The sequence below is a fragment of the Bubalus kerabau genome, chromosome 2 (assembly GCF_029407905.1).
Source record: "Bubalus kerabau isolate K-KA32 ecotype Philippines breed swamp buffalo chromosome 2, PCC_UOA_SB_1v2, whole genome shotgun sequence".
NCBI classification, from domain to species: Eukaryota; Metazoa; Chordata; class Mammalia; order Artiodactyla; family Bovidae; genus Bubalus; species Bubalus kerabau.
In genome coordinates, this window is record NC_073625.1 from 3538258 (window position 1) to 3562427 (window position 24170).

The 24170-nt window shown below is 47.0% G+C and overlaps 2 protein-coding genes across 6 annotated transcripts; one reads left to right on the forward strand and one right to left on the reverse strand.

Annotated features, from left to right (window-relative positions):
* Positions 1-387: 387 nt before the first annotated feature.
* Positions 388-20339, reverse strand: NKIRAS1 (NFKB inhibitor interacting Ras like 1). 5 transcript variants are annotated; one of them, XM_055566891.1, is made up of 4 exons: positions 20211-20339; positions 11968-12078; positions 6072-6313; positions 388-930 (listed from the first exon to the last, which is right to left on the reverse strand). In XM_055566891.1, exons 2-4 carry the CDS (start codon positions 12059-12061, stop codon positions 688-690), a joined length of 579 nt encoding a protein of 192 aa, XP_055422866.1. In that variant the 5' UTR covers positions 12062-12078; positions 20211-20339; the 3' UTR covers positions 388-687. The 5 variants fall into 5 exon arrangements, with proteins under 5 accessions (XP_055422866.1, XP_055422869.1, XP_055422868.1 ...); XM_055566894.1 differs by lacking the exon at positions 20211-20339 and adding an exon at positions 20098-20188; XM_055566893.1 differs by lacking the exon at positions 20211-20339 and adding an exon at positions 19439-19579.
* A 16-nt stretch (positions 20340-20355) lies between these two features.
* RPL15 (ribosomal protein L15) lies at positions 20356-22876 on the forward strand. The gene is made up of 4 exons (XM_055566890.1): positions 20356-20493; positions 20846-21028; positions 21153-21289; positions 22507-22876. The coding sequence occupies exons 2-4, from the start codon at positions 20857-20859 to the stop codon at positions 22810-22812; spliced, it is 615 nt and encodes a 204-aa protein (XP_055422865.1). The 5' UTR covers positions 20356-20493; positions 20846-20856; the 3' UTR covers positions 22813-22876.
* The last annotated feature ends 1294 nt before the right edge of the window (positions 22877-24170 follow it).

Here is a 24170-nt window from a genome sequence, read left to right on the forward strand (position 1 = left end):
TTATCTCACATTTAAAACCAATAGTTAACTGCTCTCATGGTTGAAATGACTTGAGTGGCTTGCTGCTTACTTTCCAAGTAGTTATATGGTAACTTTGACTTGTTCACAGCGGAAGCTTTACTAGTGTTTAGCAGCTTCCTAAAGAAGGAAGAACCAGTTTGAACGTATTTACACCACCTACTCAATTCATGCTAAACATAATTTCGACAGAGTTAAATCATGCATTTTGTTCTGTTCAGCAAGATCTCCACCAGATGAAGTTTAGCTTAACTCAGTACTCCAATTGTTTACTGTTTGTGATCCAATCTGGACACATGTGAGGTGTCATTTTAGAACCCTAGACATGAGACGATTCGAAGTCTGCATAAAGTGACACAGGATGACCGCTTCTGAGAAAGGTTAAAGGTGAGCAGAGCTACTCGGGTCCTCTGCATACAGCCAAGCTTTATTCAAGTACAACGTGATGTAATGGCACAGGTGCTCAATTCAGGGACAAGTTTCAAACAATGAGGGTGCAAATACATGATTTCAAATCAGGCAATACAACTTAGCCCAAGTAACTTGATGATAACTGAAAGTGCATCAGAGGCTTCCTAAGGACCAAGGCAGACACAAACGGCCTGGCTTGAACACGTTCACAGGTACCTAGAGGCAGTCCCGACTGAAGGACGCTGGCGGCCTCAAGTCCTAGTTCTCCGAGCTCGAGTTCCCTTTGTTCTTCCTGCCGGGCAGAGGGAAGCTGGATTTGCTCTGGGGCTGCGAGAGCTTGCTGGCCAGCAGGGTGAAGGGCTCAATGAGGGTCTTGCGGTCGGTGACCGTCACCTCCCACAGGCGCACCTTCTCGCTCCTGGCCCACTGCTGTGCCACCTCGGCGTCCACCTGTCTCTGCTCAGAAAGGTCGATCTTGTTCCCTAGAACAACGATCGCCACCTGGAGGAGGGACGGAGGGAGAGGTCACACTTAGGAGCTCCTAGACCAAACGGAGAAGGAAGACTGTACCGTGTAACAGGCCGCTTCTCAGACGTGACCTGCGTGGTAAGACGGCGGGGCAGCACCTCACTGCCACCTCGGTGCATTTTGTTAAAAACAGGAATGCTGTAACCTGTGAAATGCCTGGGGTGTGAATGGAAGGGAGACGGGAAATCAATGCCTGGGGTACAGATCACGGTCTGACAAGCGTGCCTGCGTCTCAGTTGAGCTCTTACCTGCTGTCTGGGAAATTGGCGAGATGTCCTTGAAAACACAACAGGGCGCCCGGACCAGGAGAGGTCTGCACTCGGGGGAGCTTACTCTCCACTCAGGTTCATCCAAATCACAGCAAAGTGCCTGAGGCACGCACTGAAGTACCTGCTGAGCGCGTGCCCCAACGGGAGCATTGTGCGTTAAAGGCAGGGCGAGTGAGCCTTCTCTCTGAACACTCGCTACGCTGGGCGACGCAGGCAGCAGTCACAGGGCAGCCAAAGCCCGGGGGAGGAAATGGCATCTGGGTATTGAGGCGCCTGCCAAGCTGACTCAAGCCGGAGGTGGGGAGGCGGCGGGGGCACAGCTCGGAGCCCTGGGCGGCCTGGCCCGTCCCACCGTCAGAGGCGCTCTGGCCGTCCAGCCTGGACGGAGCAGCGCCCGGAGCCCGGTCTTCCTGGCTGGTCTGTAACGCCTGCCTCTCAGCAGGAGCCGCCCTCCGGGCGCGCTCCCCGCCCCCCAGCTTCACCTGCGCCTATCCTTGTTGTCTGCTCTTCCCGACAGCAGAGGCGGCGCACTTTGCCCGCAGACGTCCCCGCGGCCGGCGTCTGCACAGAGGCCTCCCCTGCGGCCAGTGGGACAGGCCCTGCCCTGTGGTGCCGGCGGTGGGGAGGCGGTCCCCTCGGCTCCGCGCCGCCCCCGCCCGCGTCCTTCCCCGATCCGTCCCCACCGCTCATCGCCGAGCGGCCCATGGTCACCCCACGCGCCGCCCGTCGGGATGCGTTCAGCCCGGTGGATGACCCGTCGGCATGCTTCCAGCAAGAAGACAGAAGCAACGGGAAGGGAACTTATGTGTACTTCCACCACCGCACCTAACCGCCCTCCGCATCCTCTAAGCCCACGTCCACCCTTTAGGATCGGGTGTCGCTCCACCAACCATCCCCTCGCTCCTGCACCTCTCCACTGAGCCATCCTGCACACAAACAACTGTCTCAGAAACAAACCTTCTCAACATCCTTCTCCAGCTCCAGTCCCGCTTTGTGCTGTGTGCCAAGTCGTTTCAGTCCTGACTCTCTGCACCCCTACGGACTGCAGCCTGCCAGGCTACTCTGTCCATGGTGGTCTCCAGGCAAGAATACTGGAGTGGGCTGCCATGTCCTTCTCCAGGGGATCTTCCCCACCCAGGGATCGAACCCGGGTCTCCTGTGTCTCCTGCACTGGAAGGCAGGTTCTTGACCACTGTGCCCCTGGGAAGCCCTGCCCCCTCTATGGGACAGAACATTTACCCTCTGACTCCAGGCTCTTGACGAGCTGTGTTTGCTGTGCTCAGCCCCCTCAGCCAGTCCAGCAGACTTTGAAGTGCTCCGCGTTTAAACACGACTTCTCGGCTTTGTTGATTTGCCTTCAGCATCTGACAGCCTGGTCACTCCCTCCTTTTTAAAGCGCCGACTTCACTTGCCTTCCTGTCTCTTTGCCCTCATTCCTGTCTTCCTCCTGCTTCAGAGGCCACTTCCTGTGCAGACTCCTCAGCCGCGGTCTCCTCAGTGCTAACCACCAAAAGTCAGTGTGCTTGAGAGCGAGCTATTGCACTAAAGCACGGCTTTGCAGCTTGTCCCCCACGGTCAGAGTCAGCACAGACCGGTCAGTTTAAAACTAAGTCAAAAGGAGGTTCAGCTTCCTTCACATGAAGCAAAAACGAAGCTACGAAAACACCCTTCACCTAGAAGAGTCACGAAATCCAGACATTTAAGCCCAGGGTTGTCAAGGCTGCACAACAGGCGCTCTCACTGTATTCCTACAGAGGGCAACTCCGCACTGTCTTTACCCTCAACTCAAGATCCTAACGTGCTGGTGGATCTTCAACTATCGGCTAAAATGTATGCACAAAAAAATAAAAGTCTAAGATTATTCACTGTAGCATGATTCATAATAGCACATAACCCGAGATAACCCGTGTCCCATCAACCGGAGGCTAATTACATATGATACATCTATAGTCACACAATGAATACGAGGCAAACTTAAAGGAATCCTGAGTACTCCTAGGGAAAGGACTCCAAGATGTATTACGTGAAAAATACAAGGTGTAGAACAATAAGCCACCTCAGGTATAACAGAAGAATAAGAAAAAAATATGTACATTTCTATTTGCTTGTATTTATATGAAGAAACTCTGCACGGGTGCCCCTCGACTAGGAAGGTGGGAAAATATTTAAAAAACACACTTGGGTACCAGAAATGGATGGCTGTGGATAGGTGGGAACCAGAGTTCACTGGAGTCCTTTTTATGAACCATGTGCAAACATTCATTTTCTTAAAAACATGAAAATAAGTCATCTAACCCAGGCTACACCCTGCCCTCCTTTTGCAGCCACCCTCCCCTCCCGCCCGCCCGCCCCCAGCGTGACAGGCGCCTCCCCCCCGACCCGTCTCCCCGCCACCCCTCCCCGGGGCCTCAGCCGGCACCCCCACCCCATCCCCGCCCCCCCGGAGCAGCCCCTCCGGTCCTGGATCTCAGCGAGCAGTCTCCGCAGGAGGGAGGCCTTCCCGCGTGGCCTCCCGCCTCCCGCCAGCAGCTCTGTGGGAGCAGACTGTTTCATGTCTCCCGTGTCCCCGGCCCCTCACCAGAACAGTGCCGGCCCACAGCCCGGGAAACGTCTGCGGTCCAAACTCGCCTACACGGAGCTACCACCTCGGCCAGGGCAGAAGGGCTGTCACTAAAAGTCTGTAGATGGGCTTCCCTGGCGGCTCGGCGGTACAGTCCGCCTGCCAGCGCGGGAGACACGCGTTCCACCCCCCCCACCCAGGCAAATCCCACCCGCCACAGAGCAGCTATGCCCGCGCGCCCCAGAGCCGGCTCCGCAGGAGAAGTGTAGGGAGAAGGTCGCGCGCCGCAACTACAGAGCGCCCGGCTCGCTGCGACTACAGCAAACCCATGCAGCAGCAAGACCCAGTACGGGCAGGAATAAATAGATAAAAAGGACAAAATAATGCCATCTGCAGCAACATGGATGGACCTAGAGATTGTCATAACTGAAGTCTGAAGAAAACAAATACCACAGGAAATCATTTATATGTGAAATCTAAAATATAACACATGACCTGACACAGAAGCAGACTCTCGGAGAACAGACCTGGAGAACAGACCTGCGGCTGTCGAGGGGAGACGACTGGGGAAGGAGCCGGGTGGGGGGCGGGGTCAGCAGATAGAAGGGGTCAGCCTTCATGCACAGATCAGAGAAATAAGGTCCTGGCATACAGCAGTTTGTTACAAACTACAGCTCCACCTATGTCAGCATTCTTGAAATGACAAGGTTACTGAAATGGAGCACAGGTGAGTCAGTGACTAAGGAGGGAGGGCTGGGTGGGGAACGCATGTGGACGTAAGAGGTTCAGCTGCTGCTGCTGCTAAGTCACTTCAGCCATCTCCGACTGTGCGACCCCATAGATGGCAGCCCACCAGGCTCCCCCATCCCTGGGATTCTCCAGGCAAGAACACTGGAGTGGGTTGCCATTTCCGACTCCAATGCATGAAAGTGAAAAGTGAAAGTGAAGTCGCTTAGTCATGTCCAACCCTCAGCGACCCCGTGGACTGCAGCCCACCAGCTCCTCTGACCATGGGACTTGCCAGGCAAGGGTACTGGAGTGGGGTGCCATCCCTTCTCCAATGCATGCATGCATGGTAAGTCGTGTCAGTCGTGTCCCAACTCTGTGCGACCCCACAGACAGCAGCCCACCAGGCTGCTCTGTCCCTGGGATTCTCTAGGCAAGAACACTGGAGTGGGCTGCCGTTTCCTTCTCCTGAGGGACCCCCTGCAGTGCTGGGAAGCCCCCCAGCTGTATCAGCGTCAGTGTCTCAGCTGTGTCATCTACGATGCTGCTGCTGCTGTTTAGTCATTAAGTCGTATCTGACTTCCTGTGACCCTGTTATTTGCAGCCCACCAGGATGTCCATGGAATTATCCAGACGACAATACTGGAGTGGGTTACCATTTCCTTCTTCAGGGGATCTTCCTGACTCGGGGATCAAACCCGTGTCTCCTGCCATTTCAGGCAGATTCTTGACCACTGAGCCAGCAGGGACTACAATAGTTTTGGAGGGTGTTACCAGCATTGGGGGAAACTGGTGAGGGATCTCTGCTGTTTCTTAAAATTGCATGTGAGTCTACAATCATCTCAAAATTAAAAGTTTGACATGAAAAAATATATGAAAATTAGGTTAAGACCATCCAGTGGTGTTAACAGGTTCATGACACAGTTCCCTAGGCACTGAGAAGGTGGTCTTGACCTGGAGAAAAGCCTGCAACAAGAGAGCTCCAGGCGGGGAGCCAGTGGCTGAGGAGGACTGCCAAGGGGACAGAACCATCCTGCTGACAAAGTGCAGAAAGCAGGCCCCTGGAGCGGCCCTGGGTACCAGGACAGAGGAACAGACATGGGCCAGATCATCAAGGGCTTCACAGTCCGTAGTAAGAATCTTATTTTCAAGTGGTACATCAATAGAACCCAGTAATTATTCATTTTTTTCCATTTCTTTCCTTTTTTTTTTCTTTTTAAGGCTGAAGACAATCCTATTTATCCAAGAAGACAATAAAAAAATAAAAAGTCCTAGGAAACAGTGGTCCTAAATGATATGAAATGAACGATGTATGTGAGATATGGAGTCATTAAAGTTCAACTTTACATGTAAACAAGCAAAGGCAGAGAGTTAAGCTCTGGTCCTGGTTGAACCCAGTCAGTCCTGTATTTCCTGGGCTAGGAATAAAAAAGTCATGACGATTACAGATATTATGAATACAACTGAATGCTTTTAAAACATTTTAATTGCCCGGAAGTCCATGCTACAATTTAAACAGAATTCACAGTTGGCTTTTTTTTTTTAACAGCCCCACTTACCTCTTTTTTATCTTTGAACTTATCAATTTCCTTCTTCAGAAGCTCCACTCTTTGAAAGGATTCCAGGTTGTTCACGCTGTACACAAGAACAAAGCCGTCGGCAAATGAGAAGTAGTGCTTGGGCAGCTCCACGCCTTCCTGCAGGCCTCGGGTGTCATAGAGGTGCAGCTGCTCCTTGACGCCTCGGTCCGTCTCCACCGATGCCATGTACACATCCTCCAGCGTCTCGCAGTCCCCCAGTCCTGGGCGAGAGGCCAGTCGTTCTCTTTTAAGCCTTTACTGCACCCGTTACCCCGCTGCCTCTGCTGTTTGGCTGCCTGGCGTGCAAGATCTCAGCTCCCCGGCCAGGGACTGAACTCGCAGCCCCTGCACCAGAAGGCGGAGTCGCAACCACTGGACCACCAGGAAGTCCCTGGAAATTACTTTTGTATATACCAGTATCAAATCATCACGTTATTCATCTGAAACGAATAATGTTATGTCAACTTTATCCCCATTTTTTGAAAAAGCTATTAGTTTTTGGACAACTCTACCAATTTTTGAGTATTTTGTCATCATGTACAAGTTGGCTTTCTAGGTTCCTTATTTACTACACCCAAGAATCATATTTCCACTTAATAACTTATTTAAAATGAAAAGTAGTTAAGATTCTTTCTTCCATATAGGAATATTTAGGAATAAAAGATAAAAAGATATATATATCTATAAAATATATATCTCCATATAGGAATAACAGATAAAAATTTGGCAATGAGATTTACTATTATTTTTAAAAAGTAACTTACAAGAGTCAGAGAACTTAATGTCTAAAATGGTAATTAAAGTCTGACTTTTAAAGTAGTTTCAACTAAGTGGCCCTGTTTTCTTCTTCATCAGAGTCAAGGACAGGACTTGGGTAATCTTGATTTTTCTCTGTACAACGTCCACCATTTCCAGGGTCTGTTTAAAGGACTCAAAAATGCATATGTCCAGTCTGGGTCTAAGCACCAGGCCTTAATTCCCAGGTACCTACTGTGCACTTTTGTGTGACGTCTTGCATGTCCTTCACACTGACAAGACTTGTTACCCTCCCGCCCACACCTGTCGCTCCTCCCCGCTTTGTCCCGTGATCGCCATCCATCTGCTCAGTCCTGAGTGTTCTCTCTGAATGAAGCAAGTATGGGTGAAAGTGAAAGTTAGTCACTCAGTCGTGTCCGACTCTTTGCGACCCCATGGACTGTAGCCCACCAGGCTCCTCTGTCCATGGGATCCTCCAGGCAAGAATACTGGAGTGGGCTGCCATTTCCTTCTCCAGTGGATCTTCCCAACCCAGGGATCAAACCCAGGTCACCCGCATTGCAGGCAGACTCTACTGACTGAGCCACCAGGGAAGCCTGGTGAACACGGATGGAAGTACAGGTGAATATGGTCCCAGACCAGCCCCTCGGCTGCTACGAGCTCTGCTCAATCCACCGCCTGCTCCCACTCCCCTGGCTTGTGCCCTTCTCCTAAACCAATGCCAACAGCTCAGGAAACACCTGGTCAACACCTCATCCTCTCCAGACTCTGCTGAAATGTCAGCTCTGTAGGTTTTCTTTGGATTATCCTCTATTCTCCATCCTGTGCTTCCTGTGTCTTGCACAGGTAAGACCATTTCACCCGTCCATCTTTTCATATCTGTCCCCTCCAAAACTGGAGGGTAAACTCCTCGAGAGCCAGGACTGTGGCTAATCTCTCTCTAGTTCTGAGGACCAACAAATTGACTTACGGATGTAGAAAGTCCTCAGAAATCATCTGAGTGGAATGAATGAGTGAGTGAGCTCATGCCTGGCGCCCTGATTTCAACCCCCTGCTCCCGGGAATGATGAGCCTTGAAACGGGCATCTTACTCTGCTCCATCTGGGTGCGTTCTGTCTCTGCAACTCGTCCATAACTTCCTTGAGAGAAACACCCATTTGGTGTACACGGCAAGTATTCAACAACAGTTTGCTGACAAGGAGGTTAAGATGAGAAGATGAACACTCTGAATTTCAGTGACTAGTGTGATAGGAAGTCCATGAAGACACAAACTTGGCAGGGCTTTGATTACAAAAAAATTTTAAAACAAAAACTACCAAGACTTTGGTCATGGTGGATGTTTTATCCACCAAAAGCCAGTCTGGTTCCCTTCCTCCCATTAGGCTTAGACTTTCTGAGATTTTGTCATCCTATAAAGCGTGTGAAGTCAGACTCCTCGCCAGCTCTCTGATCGCCTCTCCCACTCCATGTTGCCCCATCCCAGCAGGAGACTAAGCTGCACTCCTGGAAAGCACAAAACAGAGGCTGCTAGGATGGAAACAGGGCAGAGTGAGAACGGGCAAGTCCGTGGCCTGCTCCCACACTGTGGGTCCAGCTCTACACCCTCTAGGCAGAGGGATCTGGGGAATCTGACCACTGAAAAAGTTAAAAACCCTAAATATGCTAACCTCTAGGGTTAACTATTAATAACAAATGCCCCACCCAGGTCACCTTATTATGAAGCAAAGTCACAAATCCTACCCACGTGCTCAGAGCTTTAAATTAGCTTTTCAGTTCGCCATTGTTAATTACTAAGCAGACAACCAAGGGTTACCAGACCCCTGAGAAAGAGACCAAAAAGCAGGAAAGAGAGCCTGGAAAGAAAGATACTGTGCAAAGAGAAGAAAACAAACCAAAAACTACCAAATACCACACTTAGAGAGATAAGATGGTGCATTCATGAAATAAGAACAGGATACGAAGAAGTGAAAACTGAATATAAGGGCCAAAACGTAAAGATGAGGAAAATCCCCATAAAGTACAACCAAACACCGAGACAGAAAACAGGAGAGGAGAAACTAACATCAGAGGGTTAGGCCAGAAGATCCAGCATCCAAAAAGAGAGTTCTGGGACTTCCATGGAGGTCCCGTGGCTTAAGACTCGGCACGTGCAACGCAGGGGGTGAGGGTTCGATCCCTGGTCAGGAACTAAGACCCCACACGCCATGCGGTGTAGCCAAAGCATTTAAAAGACAGCATGTGATCACAGAAAGACGTTAGATTCGGAAAACCACCTCAGCGTGTATGCGCTCGGTCGTGTGCAACTCTGCGACCCCATGGACTGTAGCCCGCCAGGCTCCTCTGTCCATGGGATTCTCCAGACCAGGGTACTGGGGTGGGCTGCCATTTCCTTCTCCAGGGGATCGTCCCGACCCCGGGACCGAAGCCTCGTCTCCAGCAGAGATAGCCACAGGGACAACAGTAAACAGCTGTGCTTGGAAGCCCCAGGGTCGCGACTGTGCCCGGGCACAGAGGGCCGTCTGAGGCTGTCACCGCCCAGGGCCCCACTTCATCGTGAAACATTCTTCACCCAAAGAAAGGACTGGAAGATGTGCTCCAGCAGAAGAAGGGCGTAAACAAAAGATGACAACAGGTCTAGAAACGGGAACTGAAACCCAGAGAGAAGAAAGAAGCCAAGGGAAGTCGTGCGGTGAGAGCTGTGCAACAGGCCCAGAGGTGCCAGGTCCCAGAAGGCCTCAGCAAAGAGTGCGCGTGTGTGCGCGTGGTGGGCGTTATCTGACACAGCAGACCTCACAGGAGACAGAAACATCAGGACATGCATAAGAGTTAGGGAAAGGTGTAAACAAACTGAAGAAATAAACAGGGCAAATGTTAGCCTCCATCAACAGAAAAAGAAGAAAGGAGACACGGTGCATGATGCTGCTCAGCTGAGAACACCCACGGGTGCCAGCAGCTCAAAGTGTGGTCTGCCAGGGATCCCTCGAGGCCTCCCTCCAGGGAACCCACACGGGCCAAGGGTCAGACACGAGTGAGCAACCACACACAACAACATGGGCAAAACTTCTTTCGTAACAATACTAAGGCGTTCACCTTTTGCACTATGTTGACATTTGCTGATGATGCAGAAGTAACGGTGGGTAAAACCAATGTTGGCTTTAGTACCAATTCAGGCAGGGGCACCAACGGTGTTAGTGACTGCGTTCCTCACCACCTCCTATTGCTCTAAAGAGAAAAAGCCAATTGCATTTAAGAGTGTCCTTGAGAAAGCAGGAAGAATTACCAAATTTATTAAATCCCAATCTTTGAGTACGTATCTTTATCTTTTCAGTATTCTATGTGATTAATGGGAAGTCTGCATTAAGTAGTTCACTTAATGAATAACGGTGACTGGAGGAAAAGTTCTTGTGTCCGAGTTGCAAGCTGAACCAGGCTTTTTTGTTTTTAAATGACACACAAAAAACCATGGGTTTTTGGGTATCTGACAGACATTTTCTCAAAGATGAATAAATGGAATCTATTGTTTCAAGAAAAATAACTGACAATATATGTGGTTAATGATAAGATTTGTGAGCTTTCAAGCAAAAAGGAGAATTCTATCCATTGGCATAAACTTGATAGCCTCCCAATGGCAATGACATTGGTGATGACATTAACACATGTTATTCGGAAGGTCTGCTTATCTAGGTTAACCAGTATTTTCCAAATGACCCGTTCATGATAAAAAACCATGCTTGGGTAAAAAACCCATTTGATGTGCAAGACAGAGCAACGTGATTCTAATGTAACACAAGCTCACTGATGTGCTTCCGGGGCTCACACTGCATAACCACCGCCGAGCTTCAGTGACATACCAAGCAAATCCTGAACTATCTGCAAAGCTATTGAGATACTCCTATCTTTTTCAGTCATACTTGTGTGGGGCCAGATGCTCTTCACCTATCTCGACTAAACCAGCACACAACAGCAGGCTGAATGCAGACACAATCGGTTACGCTAACCCAGCCGCCTCCTACTAGGCTGGACATTCGATTTTCAGAAGTGTAAATCCACAATCATTTTCTCACTAAACTGCTTTTGAAAATATAATTATTTTTCATAAAAATGTGTTCCCTTAGCATGTAATAAATTTATTGTTCTTACTCTAAGTAGTACATTTAAAATTTTCCTCAGTTTTAATTTCTAATGTAATAGAAATGTCGTAAGACATAGCCTACATAAACAAAAGCTGTGGGGGTTTTGACAGGATAAAGGGATTCTTTTTTCCCCCTTGGGCATAATTTGTTTTTTGTACAAATTAGAATCTGAGGGTAAAAAATTCAGAACCGTTAATGCAGCATTTATGACAGGAGCGATGGTTTTGGGGAAATCAAAAGGTTTTCGGAATTTCTGACGCAGGCACATCATGATAAAAACCGAATGTGGAGTTAACCAGAGTTGTTAAATATTATTTTGGGAAGAAGGTAGAAGAGAATCAGACCTCATCAAAATGGTCAATAAAAATAAGATAGAAAAGTGCTCCAGGGTTCTTGCCACTGACAAACACTTCAAAGATCCATGATTCTACCTAAGAGAAGCCTCATTTCCTTCAGCTGTGTCTGTGACCTCCTTAAAGCCAGAGAGGCCTCATCATGGCCTGGATCACAGAGGAAATACAGAACAATTTTTAACTCAATGAACGCATAGATGAATGAGATAATCCAATTCACAAAAGTAGGTCATATTGCAGCAAACAGCTGTCTCTTCCATTCTTAAAACCCATTCAGCGGTATTGGAAAGTCGTGTATGAAATGAGAATGAGGGATCAGTGTATCCTGAAGTCAGTAGTCTGTGACTCCAAGACTGCTATTCATGATGTAAATACTCTACTGGAAACCACAGACAACACTGTCTTGCCTATTATAACTCCTGTTTTAATAGAGTAAGTGCGAGCACTCTTGAATGTCGACAATACAAAAACGTTTTCTCCTTGCCCCTACGTCCCCCTTCAGTCTCTGTCGACTTCTACAACCTTCCTGGTCCCTCTAGACGACAGCTCACCCATCTCTAGGTCAGCGCGGCCAACCAAAGACCCCAACCAGTTCCCAGAGCCTACAGAGAAACTAGAGAAAAAAAATCTTACCAATAGTATGATTCCCATAAAGGAGCTGCTCCAAAATCGCCGTCTTCCCCACAGATAGCAAGCCACAGACCACCACCTTGCAGCCTTTCCCCATCTTCTCTTCAGAGATCACTGTGAAGAGAAGAGAAGATCTTTAAAAGAAAAAAAAATCCTTTCCTTTTTCTATGTTTCAATGTAATTAGTAATATGTACATAGGGGGATACTGGGTATTTCAAGTATAAAAAAGAAATACAGAATAAAGTTTATTCTTCCAAACCCCATTCCCTGGTTCCCACATGCTCCCTTAGAGCAATCAGTGCTATGGTTCAGTATATATCCCTGCAGAGGTAACCTAGAGAAATGCAAGAATACACATATAAACATGCTTGTTTTCAAAAAGAATAGAGACATCTTAAAGACTATTTTAATATTAATTAAGTCTACAGCAATCCAAACAGAATCCTAGATAAATCCAATCCTTGAAAGACATGCTCATCAATGTCTACCTGGAGAAACAAGCATTTAAGTAAAACTTTAAGGAGCCATGAAGATAACAATTTGGATAGAGAATGGACATCATTAAAAATTTGGATAGAGAATGGACGTCATTTTTTACAGGAAGCATTAACACCATCAACGCCAGCGTAGGCCTTTTCTCAGGAGAGGAAGACACTGGGTTGGGGCTGTCTTAGTCACAACTCTTTCTGAGTCACGGTTCTTCATGCTAGAAAAACTGCTCAGGCACTTTAAACCGAAAGAAAAGGAAAACTCATTCCTCTTTGCTTCCTCACATATCCAAGGAAGAGAGAGATCAGGTAACAAACATTTTATTGAATTTTCCTCAAGGTTTTTTTTTTATCTTCCAGAAGGCAAGGTAACAGAAGACAAGGCAGAAACGGAAAAAAGACTCATTAACTACAACAAAACAGCCAAGAGAATTCAGATTCCACATTGCCTGCTGTCACCTTCCAACACAAACCTTAATCATCATGTCCTCCAGTTCCCTTACCTAGAAGTGTGGAGGGGCTTCCCAGGGGGCTCCGTGGTAAAGAACCCACCTGCCACCACAGGAGACATGGGTTCAATCCCTGGATTGGGAAGATCCCCTGGAGCAGGAAATGCAACCTACCCCAGTATCCCTGCCTGGGAATCCCATGGACAGAGAAACCTAGAGGGATAGAGCCCGTGGGGTCACAAGAGTTGGGCATGACTGAGTGACTAAATAACAACAAAATCAGAAGTGTGGAGCATGCAGCAACTCTGACTTAAAAAGGATGCCACAACTCCAAGGCAGAAAACAACAAATGTGTTCAAATAAGCATCCGATAAGGGAGACCCGTGGACATCTTTCTATATGTGCATGTCGCACACCACTCGTTTTTAACCAAGATCTAAAACACTAAGCGAAAACGAACTTTCCATCAGCCTTCTCTACTTTCTCAAAGTCTGTAATTTTTTTAAACTGAGGTATAGCCGATTTCCTTGGGCCTTCCCAAGTGGCACTCGTGGTAAAGAATCCACCTGACAATGTAGGAAACACAAGAGGTGAGGGTTCAATCCCTGAGTCCGGAAGATCCCTCTGTGGTATTCTTGCCTGGGAAATTCCACGCAAAGAGCCTGGCAGGCTACAGTCCACAGGGCTGCAGTCAGACACAACCAAGCACACACGAGGCGCGGAACGGATTTCCAACATTAGTGTCAAGTGTACAGAGTGATTCGAAATTTTTATGGATTATACTCCATCAAGTTATTACGAACGATTGGCTATATTCCCTGTACTGTACAATATACCCTTTTAGATTATATTTACATAAGTTGTATAACAGTTGTTCCTCTTAACCCCCTCCTCCTGCATTGCCCCCTCCTTCCTTCTCCCTATGGCAACCACTAGCTTGTTGTCTGGATCTGTGAGTTCATTCCTGTTACACTCACTAGTCTGTTTTTTTTTAATTCCGCATGTAAGTGGTAACATACAGTATTTGTCCTTGTCTCTTATACCCTCCAGGTCCACCCACGTTGTGGTAAATGGCAAAACGTCCTTCTTTTTTTCTGGCTGAGTAACATTCCATTGCGTGTGTGTACCGTGTCTACTTTATCCACTCACCTGTGGATGAACACTTCGGTTGCTTCCGTGTTTCGGCTGTTGTAGTAACGCTGCAGTGGACACTGTGGTGTGTGTGTCTTTTCACACGCGTGGTTTTGTTTTCTCAGAAGGGGACCCAGCAGTGGCAGTGCTGCCTCACGTGCTAGCTCTGCTTTTAGGTCTGAGACGCCGCTGTGTCGTTCTGCACAGTGGCCGCGCTGATTTACACTCCCGTCAGCAGTGGAGGAGGGTCCTCTTTTCCCCAGTTCCTCACCACCGCGTGCCATCTGGAGACCTCCTGATGGCAGCCATTCTGACAGATGAGAGGTGATCCCCCACTGGGGCTCTGATTTGCATTTCTCTGATGATGAATGACGCTGAGCATCTTTTCATGTGCCTGTTGGCCACCTGTGTCTTCTTTGAAAAACTGTCTATTCAGATCCGTCACTCATTTTTAAATTGGATTGTGTGGGTCTTTTGATAATGAATTGTTATATTTTGGATGTTAACCCTTATCAGTCATATTATTTGCAAATATTTTCTCCCATTCAGTACGTTGTTTCATTTTGTCAATGGTTTTCTTTGCTGAGCAGAATCTTTCAGGTTTAAACAGGTTCCGTTTGTTTGTTTCCTTTTGTTTCCTCTGCCTTAGGAAACAGATTCAAACAAACATGGCTAACATTTATGTCAGTGTTCTGCCTATGTGTGTTCTGCCTCTGTTTTGTAAGAGTTTCATAGTTTTCAATCTTGCATCTTTAGTCTGTTTAGAGTTTATTTTTGTATATTATGTTAGGGAATGTTTTAATTTCACTCTATTATATGCAACTATCCAGTTTTCCCAGCACCACTTACTGAAGAGACTTTTTTTTCCTCCATTGTATATATTCTTTCTTTTGTCATAGATTGTCAAAGTCTACAACTATGTATAACCCAAATCAGCCACAACACTAACCACATGGAACATTTTAAAGCTAATAATATTATAGTGCAGTAAGAACACAGTACTCATTTCCAGAGCGGTATGCTACATTTTACCAGTAGATAAATAATCATCACTTACGTGATATAACCATTATTTCTTAGGTGGCATGCTCTCAATCTTTCTGAGAAATCTTCCCAAGAATATTTATCACCTACTTCCAGGAGAACCACTTCTCTTAGGGGACTTTCTTTTCAGTTTCAGAGTACTTGCAACAGAAAAATTCTCAGTCTGTCTTTATAAGGGCAGGGTTTGGTGTAACACTAATCATCTATGGTATGGTAACACCTATGTCAGTGACTATGGCCTATATTAAAAGTTTTCTACAGATACTTCTGAATTTGTGATTAATGTCATTTCCTTTATCATAGGATTCTACCCTCTTTCCATATTGTGGTCTTCTGTAAGTTATACTACCGAATCTTTCTTTCAAAGGGTTTTTAGTATTAGTTAAAATTTGGGACTTCCCTGGTGGTCTAGTGGCTAAGACTCTGTGCTCCCAATGCAGGAGCCCCGGGTTCGATCCCTGGTCAGGGAATTAGAACCTGCATGCCACAACTAAAGATCCCACATACTGCAGCTAAGAGCTGGTGCAGCCAAATAAGTTTTTTTTTTTAATGGGATTTGCATGCCAAGTGAGAATTATTTAAAAAAATAATAATAATAATAGTTAAAATTTAAAGAAAGTTGCCACCTATGAGAGAAGAGAACAAGAAATTGATGGCAGCACAAACTATTTCTGTTGTCAGAAAAGTTTGCCGTTGGAATCTAAATTCTGATTTTTCTACTATTTTCTACTGTTACTTCCCTTGCTCCAAAACATCTCAGTCCCACAGAATTTGTAAATACCAATCCTCACCTCTTCTCCCCTTACTGTTCAATCAAAAAAGTCCCCCATTACCACATACTATACCAACCTTCAAAAAAAATTCAAGTGCTTTAAAAGGGTAGGTACATACTGTAGTTGAGGGAAGCCGCTGTTTTAAGAAGAAAAAAAAAGCCCAATGATTAACAGCAATAGACTCTGTGAAAGGGAGGTCGGTATGAGTGCTAGGGACTGTAGAAAACTGAGAAAATGCTGAAATCGACAGACTCCTGAGAAATCCAGAAATCAAATATTCCTGAGACTCTTTGGAAGTAGTCTTAATTATCTGCTTTAAAAGTGGTATACTACAATTGTACTTTAATCACTTGTGACTGGCAGATAAAGTATGTTAAAAATATGCATTATTTTGTATTTGTGTATAAGAAATTGCAGGAGTTATTTCAATACCTCAGAGGAAACTTCATCAAGGGCAAACAGCAAAAGGAACTGAAAAAGAGGTAATTCAGACACTAGATAAGGATTTTAAGGCTTTTTAGGAAGGAGAGAAGCAAAGAAAGAGAACAGAACAGACCATGGTAAATATTTTACACCAAAAAGAAAACAAAGATGAGAGTGTGATTACTTAAAACATACCTGAAACAGTCCAGGTTCTTAGCTGTCTTCACGTGGAAAACAATAATACTACATAAACCTGAAGATCAGTGACCTGCTTTATCATCAAATAAAAAAACATGAATTCTGAGGTACAAACTATTGTGTGTAAAATAAATAAGTTATAAGGCTACATTGTACAGCACAGGGAATATAGCCAATATTTTCTAATAATTATAAATGGAATATAATTTAAAACTGCAAATCACTGTTGTACACCTGAAACTCATATAATATTGTACGTCAACCATGCCTCTATAAAATTCATTTCTTAAAAGTATGAATCCTTCAAAAAATTAACATCTAAGGTAAGATTCTGAATGAATAAGATTAAATACACACAAAAACACTTCATTTTCTATGCATGATGATGGCAGGGACTCTCATGACATACAAGGAACCTGTTCTCACATTTATATATACTCATATTTACAAACAAAAATTACTAAAAGCTTAGTTCTCTAAGCATTATAATATTTCATAATTCCCAAACATAATAAATATGCACCATTTCCTTCCAAATATAAAAGGAGGTCATCTTCAATGCCCTAAATGGGCCGGGAGTCACAGGAAGAGACAGGGTGGCCAAGCTGCTTACTAAAACCAGGTTTTGAAAAGTCTGAAAGGCTCCAGAGTAGACAGCTGACCTCCAAGGCTCCTTCTAACACTGAAGCTACGAGCGCGGAAACTACTTACCCAGAAACCATGTCAACACGAGGTTAACACCAAAAGCGGTAGCTAAGGATGCTTGTACAGTCCCTACCCTAAGAAACTGCTGGACAATAAAATTCAATCTGGGATCTATGCACCCCTAATACTCTGATGGATTAATAAATGACTAAGAAAATGTGCTTAACAGACAAAGTCTGATAGTCTTAAATACATATTGGTTTGCCTTCCAGGCTTCAATAACATGGCTAGAGAATAAAAATGTGATCTAATCCATCCTGTTGAAAACACTGAGCCCTGTCAGTATTCTCTCTGAAGAGCCATTGGAGACAGCTGACAACCCCAAATTGTCAGTACCGCTGTTCTAAGGAAATCATTCCAGTTTTAAAGTAAAATACAACTTTTTATGTAACCAGAAAAATATTAACACTGAAACACTGCTGACTTCATAAACAGATGTTAGGGATCTTACCATGTAAGCATAGCAGGAGGAAACTTTCTACTCCCGCGCACTGGTTTATGTAAACGTAATGGACTGTGTGCAGCACTTGCACTTAGCCACATATGAATACATTTTACTTACATAAATATATACTTAAGGGTTTTGCAAACAACATTACACATAGTAAATACAATAAGCACATTCCAGCTTACCATTCTTCTACTCATTCAGTAAATATTTACTGAGGGATTGCCATAATTCCTGGATTGGGAAGATCCTCTGGAGAAGGGAATGGCAACCCACTCCAGTATTCTTGTCTGGAAAATTCCATGGACAGAGGAACCTGGTGGGCTACAGCCCATGGGATTGCAAAGAGTGGATACAACTGAGCCACTAACACTTAACACCATAATGACAAGCATTAGGGATAAAGCAGAGCACAAAACCAGAAATGATCACTGCCCCCAGAAATTTCAAAATCAATTGAAAATACCAATCCAAATCTTGCAAAATTACTACATGAGACACTGCAAATTAAGAAACAAAACTGCAAAACCTAATTAAGAAATTAGCGGTGATTAATTACATTGCCAGAATCCTCTTTCCAAATGGTGATTCCAACTTTGCAATCAATAGTGAAAGTGAAGTCGCTCAGTCGCGTCCAACTCTTTGTGACCCGTGGACTGTAGCCCACCAAGCTCCTCCGTCCATGGGATTCTCCAGGCAAGAGTACTGGAGTGGGTTGCCATAGTTCTTGACTAATGTTTCTCACACCCCACATCTGATCAGTAAACCTTCTACCTTTGGAACACATCCATGGCTGGACCAGTTAGCGCCTCCATCACTAATGAAGTAGCCGAAGGCACCATCTTCTCTCACGTGGTCTCTCAAAGATGCCCGTGTCATATTCCCCAAGTCCATGAGTGTTCTTTACATGGACTTCTAGGTTACAAGACTTCTGGGGCTGTGACTACATTAGGAACCTGAGAGGGGGAGTTCACCCCGGATTATCTGAGTGGGCCCAACATCATCACAAGTGTCTCTACAAGGAGGGACAAAAGGGTCAGAAAGAAAGAGACAGAGATTTGAAGATGCTACAATGCTGGTTTTGCCAATGAAGAAGTAAGGAGCCAAGGAATGCAGGTGGCCTTTAGAAGCTGGAAAAGAAAGGAAATGGATTCTCCCCTAGAGCCTCTAAGAGAAAACACAGCCCAAGAGACAACCTGATTTTAGCCTAGTGAGATTTCTGACCTACAGAACTGTAAGACAACAAATAGGTACCGTTTTAAGTCTGTGAAGCTGCTGTAATTTGTTTCAGCAACAATAGAAAAATGAATACAACTTCCTAACTGGCCACTTTTTTCCTTCTTCCTTTTAGCCTCAAATGATCTTCTTTTTTTTGGCTGCGCTTGCTTGTGGGATCTTCTAGTAATTCCCCCCAGTCAGGGACTGAACCCGGGCCATAGCATTGAAAGCACTGCAGAGCCAGAGAATTCCCCCAAACGATCCTTTTTAAAATGTAGGTCACATGAAGTCACCCTTCTGCTCAAACGCTTCCAGCGGTTTCCAATCTCAGAAAGCCTGCAAACCCACAGTCCTCATAAGGAGCTCCACCTCTTTGATGTCGCTTGCTCGTTTCCCCCGTGGCTCGATTCCAGCCACACGGCTGTTTTATTAACGCAGGCACTCGCCAGCTTGGCACTGTTCCCTCTGACCGAGATAGGGCCCGGGGCTCAAGTCTTTCCTCAAATGTCACCCTGAAGATTCCGGCCGAAATTTCTACCCCCATCCCAATACTCCCTACCGCTTCGCTCCCGTCAACGTCTGTCCTTAGCACTTACCACAGAATACAATATATGTATGTTGATTGCCCTATTCCAAGAAGCTAGAGTCTTTGCCACGACCCCAGCCACCTTCCCAGCAGCTGGGCGCACACGAGGCACTTCGTAAATCAGCCCCTGTCAGGACTTTTCCAAGGGCACCACTGCAACCAGGCAAGAAAACAAGCAAGATCGGGAACGGGGCTGGAGACCAAGCGAACCCGTTAATTTAGACGACAAAGGAGTCTCCTACACCTTCGCCCCATTTCAACTTAGAATGTGTAAAAGAGTTAAACCACTTCATTTCTCTAAAATGAAAATATTCTGGAGGTGCAAAAAAAAAAAGCCAGTATATAAACTGTCAATGAAGAACGCAACACAAAATGTCTGCATTTTCTCGGCTTCTCCCCACCCCCGAAAACGCTCGCACGTGCCGACCAGATTGTGGTATATAAATAGGTTAAAAAAAAACCCCAAAAAACCAAACCCGTGGTTCTGACGGAGCAAACCCAGGGCCAAACCTGCACGCAGGAAAAGCGCCACCCGGGCGGGCCCCGTCCCCGCCCCGCGCCCCCGCAACCCCATCTGGAGGAAACCCCTCAGAGCGGGGTGTGCGACCCCAACTGCTCCGGGAGGGGCGAAGCCGCCGCCGCGAAGCCCCCGCGCCTCCAGCGACCCACCCGGCGGGACCCCCGGCCTGTGCGCGCGTCCGTCCAGGGAGAGGGGGCGCCGGCAGCCCCCAGCAAACCCGCCCGGGAGCGCCGCGGCCCCGGGAGCCCCGCCCCCAACCTGCCTCTCAGCCGCAGATGCTCGGCTGCCCGAACCTCGCCGCGGACGGTCGCCGCCGGCTCTGAGGCGCGCGTCCCGGGCAGCAGGGGGCGGGACCCTGAGGCAGGTCGCGCCCAATCCTGGCCGAACTCCGCCCACCCGGGCTCGCTGCCGGAACTACATATCCCAAGAGGCCCTGCGCCACCGCCGCTTTCCAACGGAAGGAGGCTCGCTGTCGTGAGGGGGCGGAGCGCCAAAGGGATTGTGGGAGAAAGGTTCAGTCCTTTCCGTCAGGCGGCAGCCATCAGGTAGGCAGCGTCAGGATATTCACCGCTTCATCCGCCGCCGATCTCCCTTCGCGTCGGCCATCCAGGCTTGGGGGCCCTGCGTCCTGGGAGTTTCTCCTGCCCCCTGCGCGGCGCGGGTTCGATTGCGACGCGGGGCAGCGCGGACGCGGAAAGGCGGCCCCCCGGAGCGGGCTGGGGGGGATGCGGTGATGGCGGCGCGGACCCGAGCTGGGCCCGGGGCGCGGAGGAGAGGGACGCGCGGGGGCTGAGGTCCGGGAAGCCGGGCCTCGGGCGTCCGAAGGCGAGGCCGGCGGGCCGGGAGGAGCAGGCGTCTTGATCCGCGCCGCGCGTGCTGACACCCGCGTGTCCCCAGGGTCAGCCGACATGGGCGCCTACAAGTACATCCAGGAGCTGTGGAGGAAGAAGCAGTCGGACGTGATGCGCTTCCTGCTGCGGGTGCGCTGCTGGCAGTACCGCCAGCTCTCGGCGCTACACCGCGCCCCGCGCCCCACCCGGCCCGACAAGGCGCGCAGGCTGGGCTACAAGGCCAAACAAGGTGAGGGGCCCCGGGGCGGGGGGCGCTGACCGTCCGGCGGCCGGGGACGCGCCTGAGGGGGCGGCGTGGGAAACCCGCCCCGAGGCCTCCACCCTCACGGCCTCCGTGCCCTCCACTCAAATAGGCTATGTCATATACCGGATCCGTGTGCGCCGCGGGGGCCGCAAACGCCCAGTTCCTAAGGGTGCCACCTACGGCAAGCCTGTCCACCATGGTGTCAACCAGCTCAAGTTTGCTCGAAGCCTGCAGTCGGTTGCGGAGGTAAGAGACTTTGAGTGCTGGTCACCTGCTGGAGGTGATGGAGAAGGATCTGGGCCGCTGTTCGGTGGTTTATTTGTACCTAGGTGAGCCCTGTTGTGTTTGAAACGTGGCTTGGTGAGTTTTATTCTTGTTAACCTCAGTAAATTTTTTCCAACACCTACTTAGGGAAAAAAGTGCAGATCTTTATAGATGCAGTATTTTTTTTAAGACAACTCTCCATCAACATTAAAATTGGACACGTGGGGAGATAAAGCCTTTTGTAAGGGGAAGAGAGATACATAACATTGTGTTAGGTGTCATCCAGTTTGGTTTGTAATGATAGAATTCCCATTTTCTAACACATAAATGAGTAGGTGGAATTAGGTTCTGACATGATACAGAAAAGGGTTTCTCGCCCATCTCCCCCGACCCTCCTCCCAGCTTAAGTGGTAAACAAATCTGCCTGCAGTGCAGGAGATACAGGTTTGATCCTTGGGTGGGGAAGATCCCCTGGAGGATGAAATGGCAACTCTCTCCAGTATTCTTGCGTGAAAAATCCTGTGGACAGAGGAACCTGGTCGGCTACAGTTGGGGCCACAAAAAAGTTGCAAAGACAAGGACTAAGCACAAACATGCAATCTAGTTGAGTTGCTACCAGAGTTTAGTTTTCATTTGGGAATCTCTCATAGGTCATATAAATTAATGTGAACCTGTGGAGCCTAAACTTTTAAAGGGCAATTAAACATCTTAAAGAGGAAGTCTCCCCAGGTGTTACTGGTTATGAATTGTCTTTCTTGGCTAGTAAATTAAGCTATGCTCTGTTGAAGAGGTTGGCCAACATGGGCCTGTTGCCCGCCATAAGCTAAAAGAATTTTGTTTAAAAGAAAAGGCATAGAAGATCATGCAAGAGACCTTTGTAGCCTTCAGAATTCTCTCAAGTTTGCTAACCCTTCTTGTACTAGAAAAGTGCAGGGTTCCAGAATACTAAGTTTGGTTAGCTAGATATTAATATTTCACACCTTAATTGGCAAGAAGGTAATAAGAAAGGTTTCAAATAAGCATGTTGTGTTATTTTCTAGTAAGTCTTCCTTCTACTTGGGGTCCCAGCCTAAGGGGAGATGCTGAGTATTTGAGTAGTTTAAGTCAGAAGCCTTCGTCTCTTGTCTACTGAATTTGCTGACTGATTTGTTCCTGGGATGTGTGGAAGGCTGACCTTGGGCCTTTGTTTCCTGTCCTAGGAGCGTGCTGGCCGCCACTGTGGGGCCCTGAGGGTCCTGAATTCCTACTGGGTTGGTGAAGATTCTACGTACAAATTCTTTGAGGTTATCCTCATTGATCCATTCCATAAAGCTATCAGAAGAAACCCTGACACCCAGTGGATCACCAAACCAGTCCATAAGCACAGGGAGATGCGGGGGCTGACGTCTGCAGGCAGAAAGAGCCGCGGCCTGGGCAAGGGCCACAAGTTCCACCACACTATTGGTGGCTCTCGCCGTGCAGCGTGGAGAAGGCGCAATACTCTCCAGCTCCACCGCTACCGCTAATACACGTAATGTTTGTAAAGTTCTTACCTAATAAACAATTGAGGACGTTCTTGTCTGCTTAAAAGTGTTTTTAATTTGTCTGTTAAAACTAATTGTCTGCAGATTGCTTCATTGAATGCATTGTCAAATTATGAAAGTTAAAGTGCAATACTGTTTGAAGACTTATTGAAGTTACTTACACATATAAGTGTATATGAAGTGATGGTGTATCTTGTTTTTAATAAGGGAAATGCCTTTGTGTTTGCTTTATTAGGGAGTTGATGTGTCTGTGTTTAAAGTGCTGTTTGGTACAATAGGTGTAAAATTCTGTAAAAGAGGAGTGCAGAAGCTTAACCCTGTAGATTTGTTGATGCATGTGGTGAGACCTGCAGCTTATTGGGGTGATGCAACGCTCTGCAGTTTTACGGAGTTTGGCAGGGACAACGTTTTCAGTTGGATTTTCATTGGAAATGTGAAGGGTGTCCTGATCCTTTCTCATGATCATATGCAGAAAAATAATGATATTTGTGAGTAGGGCCCACATTTAGGCTTAATCTAATACTACATTTGTGTAACTGCTGCTTCTGAAAGGCAAAAAGTAAAGTAATGCCACCATTTTTAAGAGAATTGAATAGACCTGTTGCAAGAGGGTTCTGACGAATCAAATCCTGGTTTACCTAAATTAAATGGCCTTGGCCTCCATGGTACCACTGAAGTTCATATAAAGCTCCTGGTTCGGGCTTTGGGATCTGTAGAATACTGAACTTCGTGCAAATGGTCGTATTTACACTGGTGTTGATTAAAACTGATGGAAATAGAACATTAGATAAGTGAGGGGGGAGTTAATTAGCCCTAAGGTTTGTAAGGTAGTGATAGGATTGGGAGCTTGGTGTTCATCAGATCCCTTCAAGTATAGGACGATAGGAAAAACTTGGATCCAAAAGTTCAATGTTTTCTCTGTAGTATTAGTTGTGACCATCATGAACTCTCTAAGCCACATTAGGGGATGGGGGAAATTGGGGTGGTTATATTTAAAAGTATCATTGCTAAGTGTAATCTGTTCTCTAGGGTCAAGTCACTCCATTCTTAAAAGGCTATTGAGAAAACTCATGGTTGGTGTCAATGCAAGTTCAGTTGGCCTCCAACTGCATGTTGTCTACAGTTCCCATCCCTGCGCAAACCAGCCTCACAGTCCAGACTTGCTGGGCCGCCAGCTGTGGTTGCCCTTACCGCCTCCTTCTGGTTCCGTCATGTCTTCCCGTAGACCAGGCGTCTGTTTCCCAGGGTGGATGTGAGTGTAGGAAATGCAGAAGAGGAATTAACCCAATTCTTGGCTTGCTATCTGCATAAATAGTTTGATTTTGAAACTTAATCGGTGG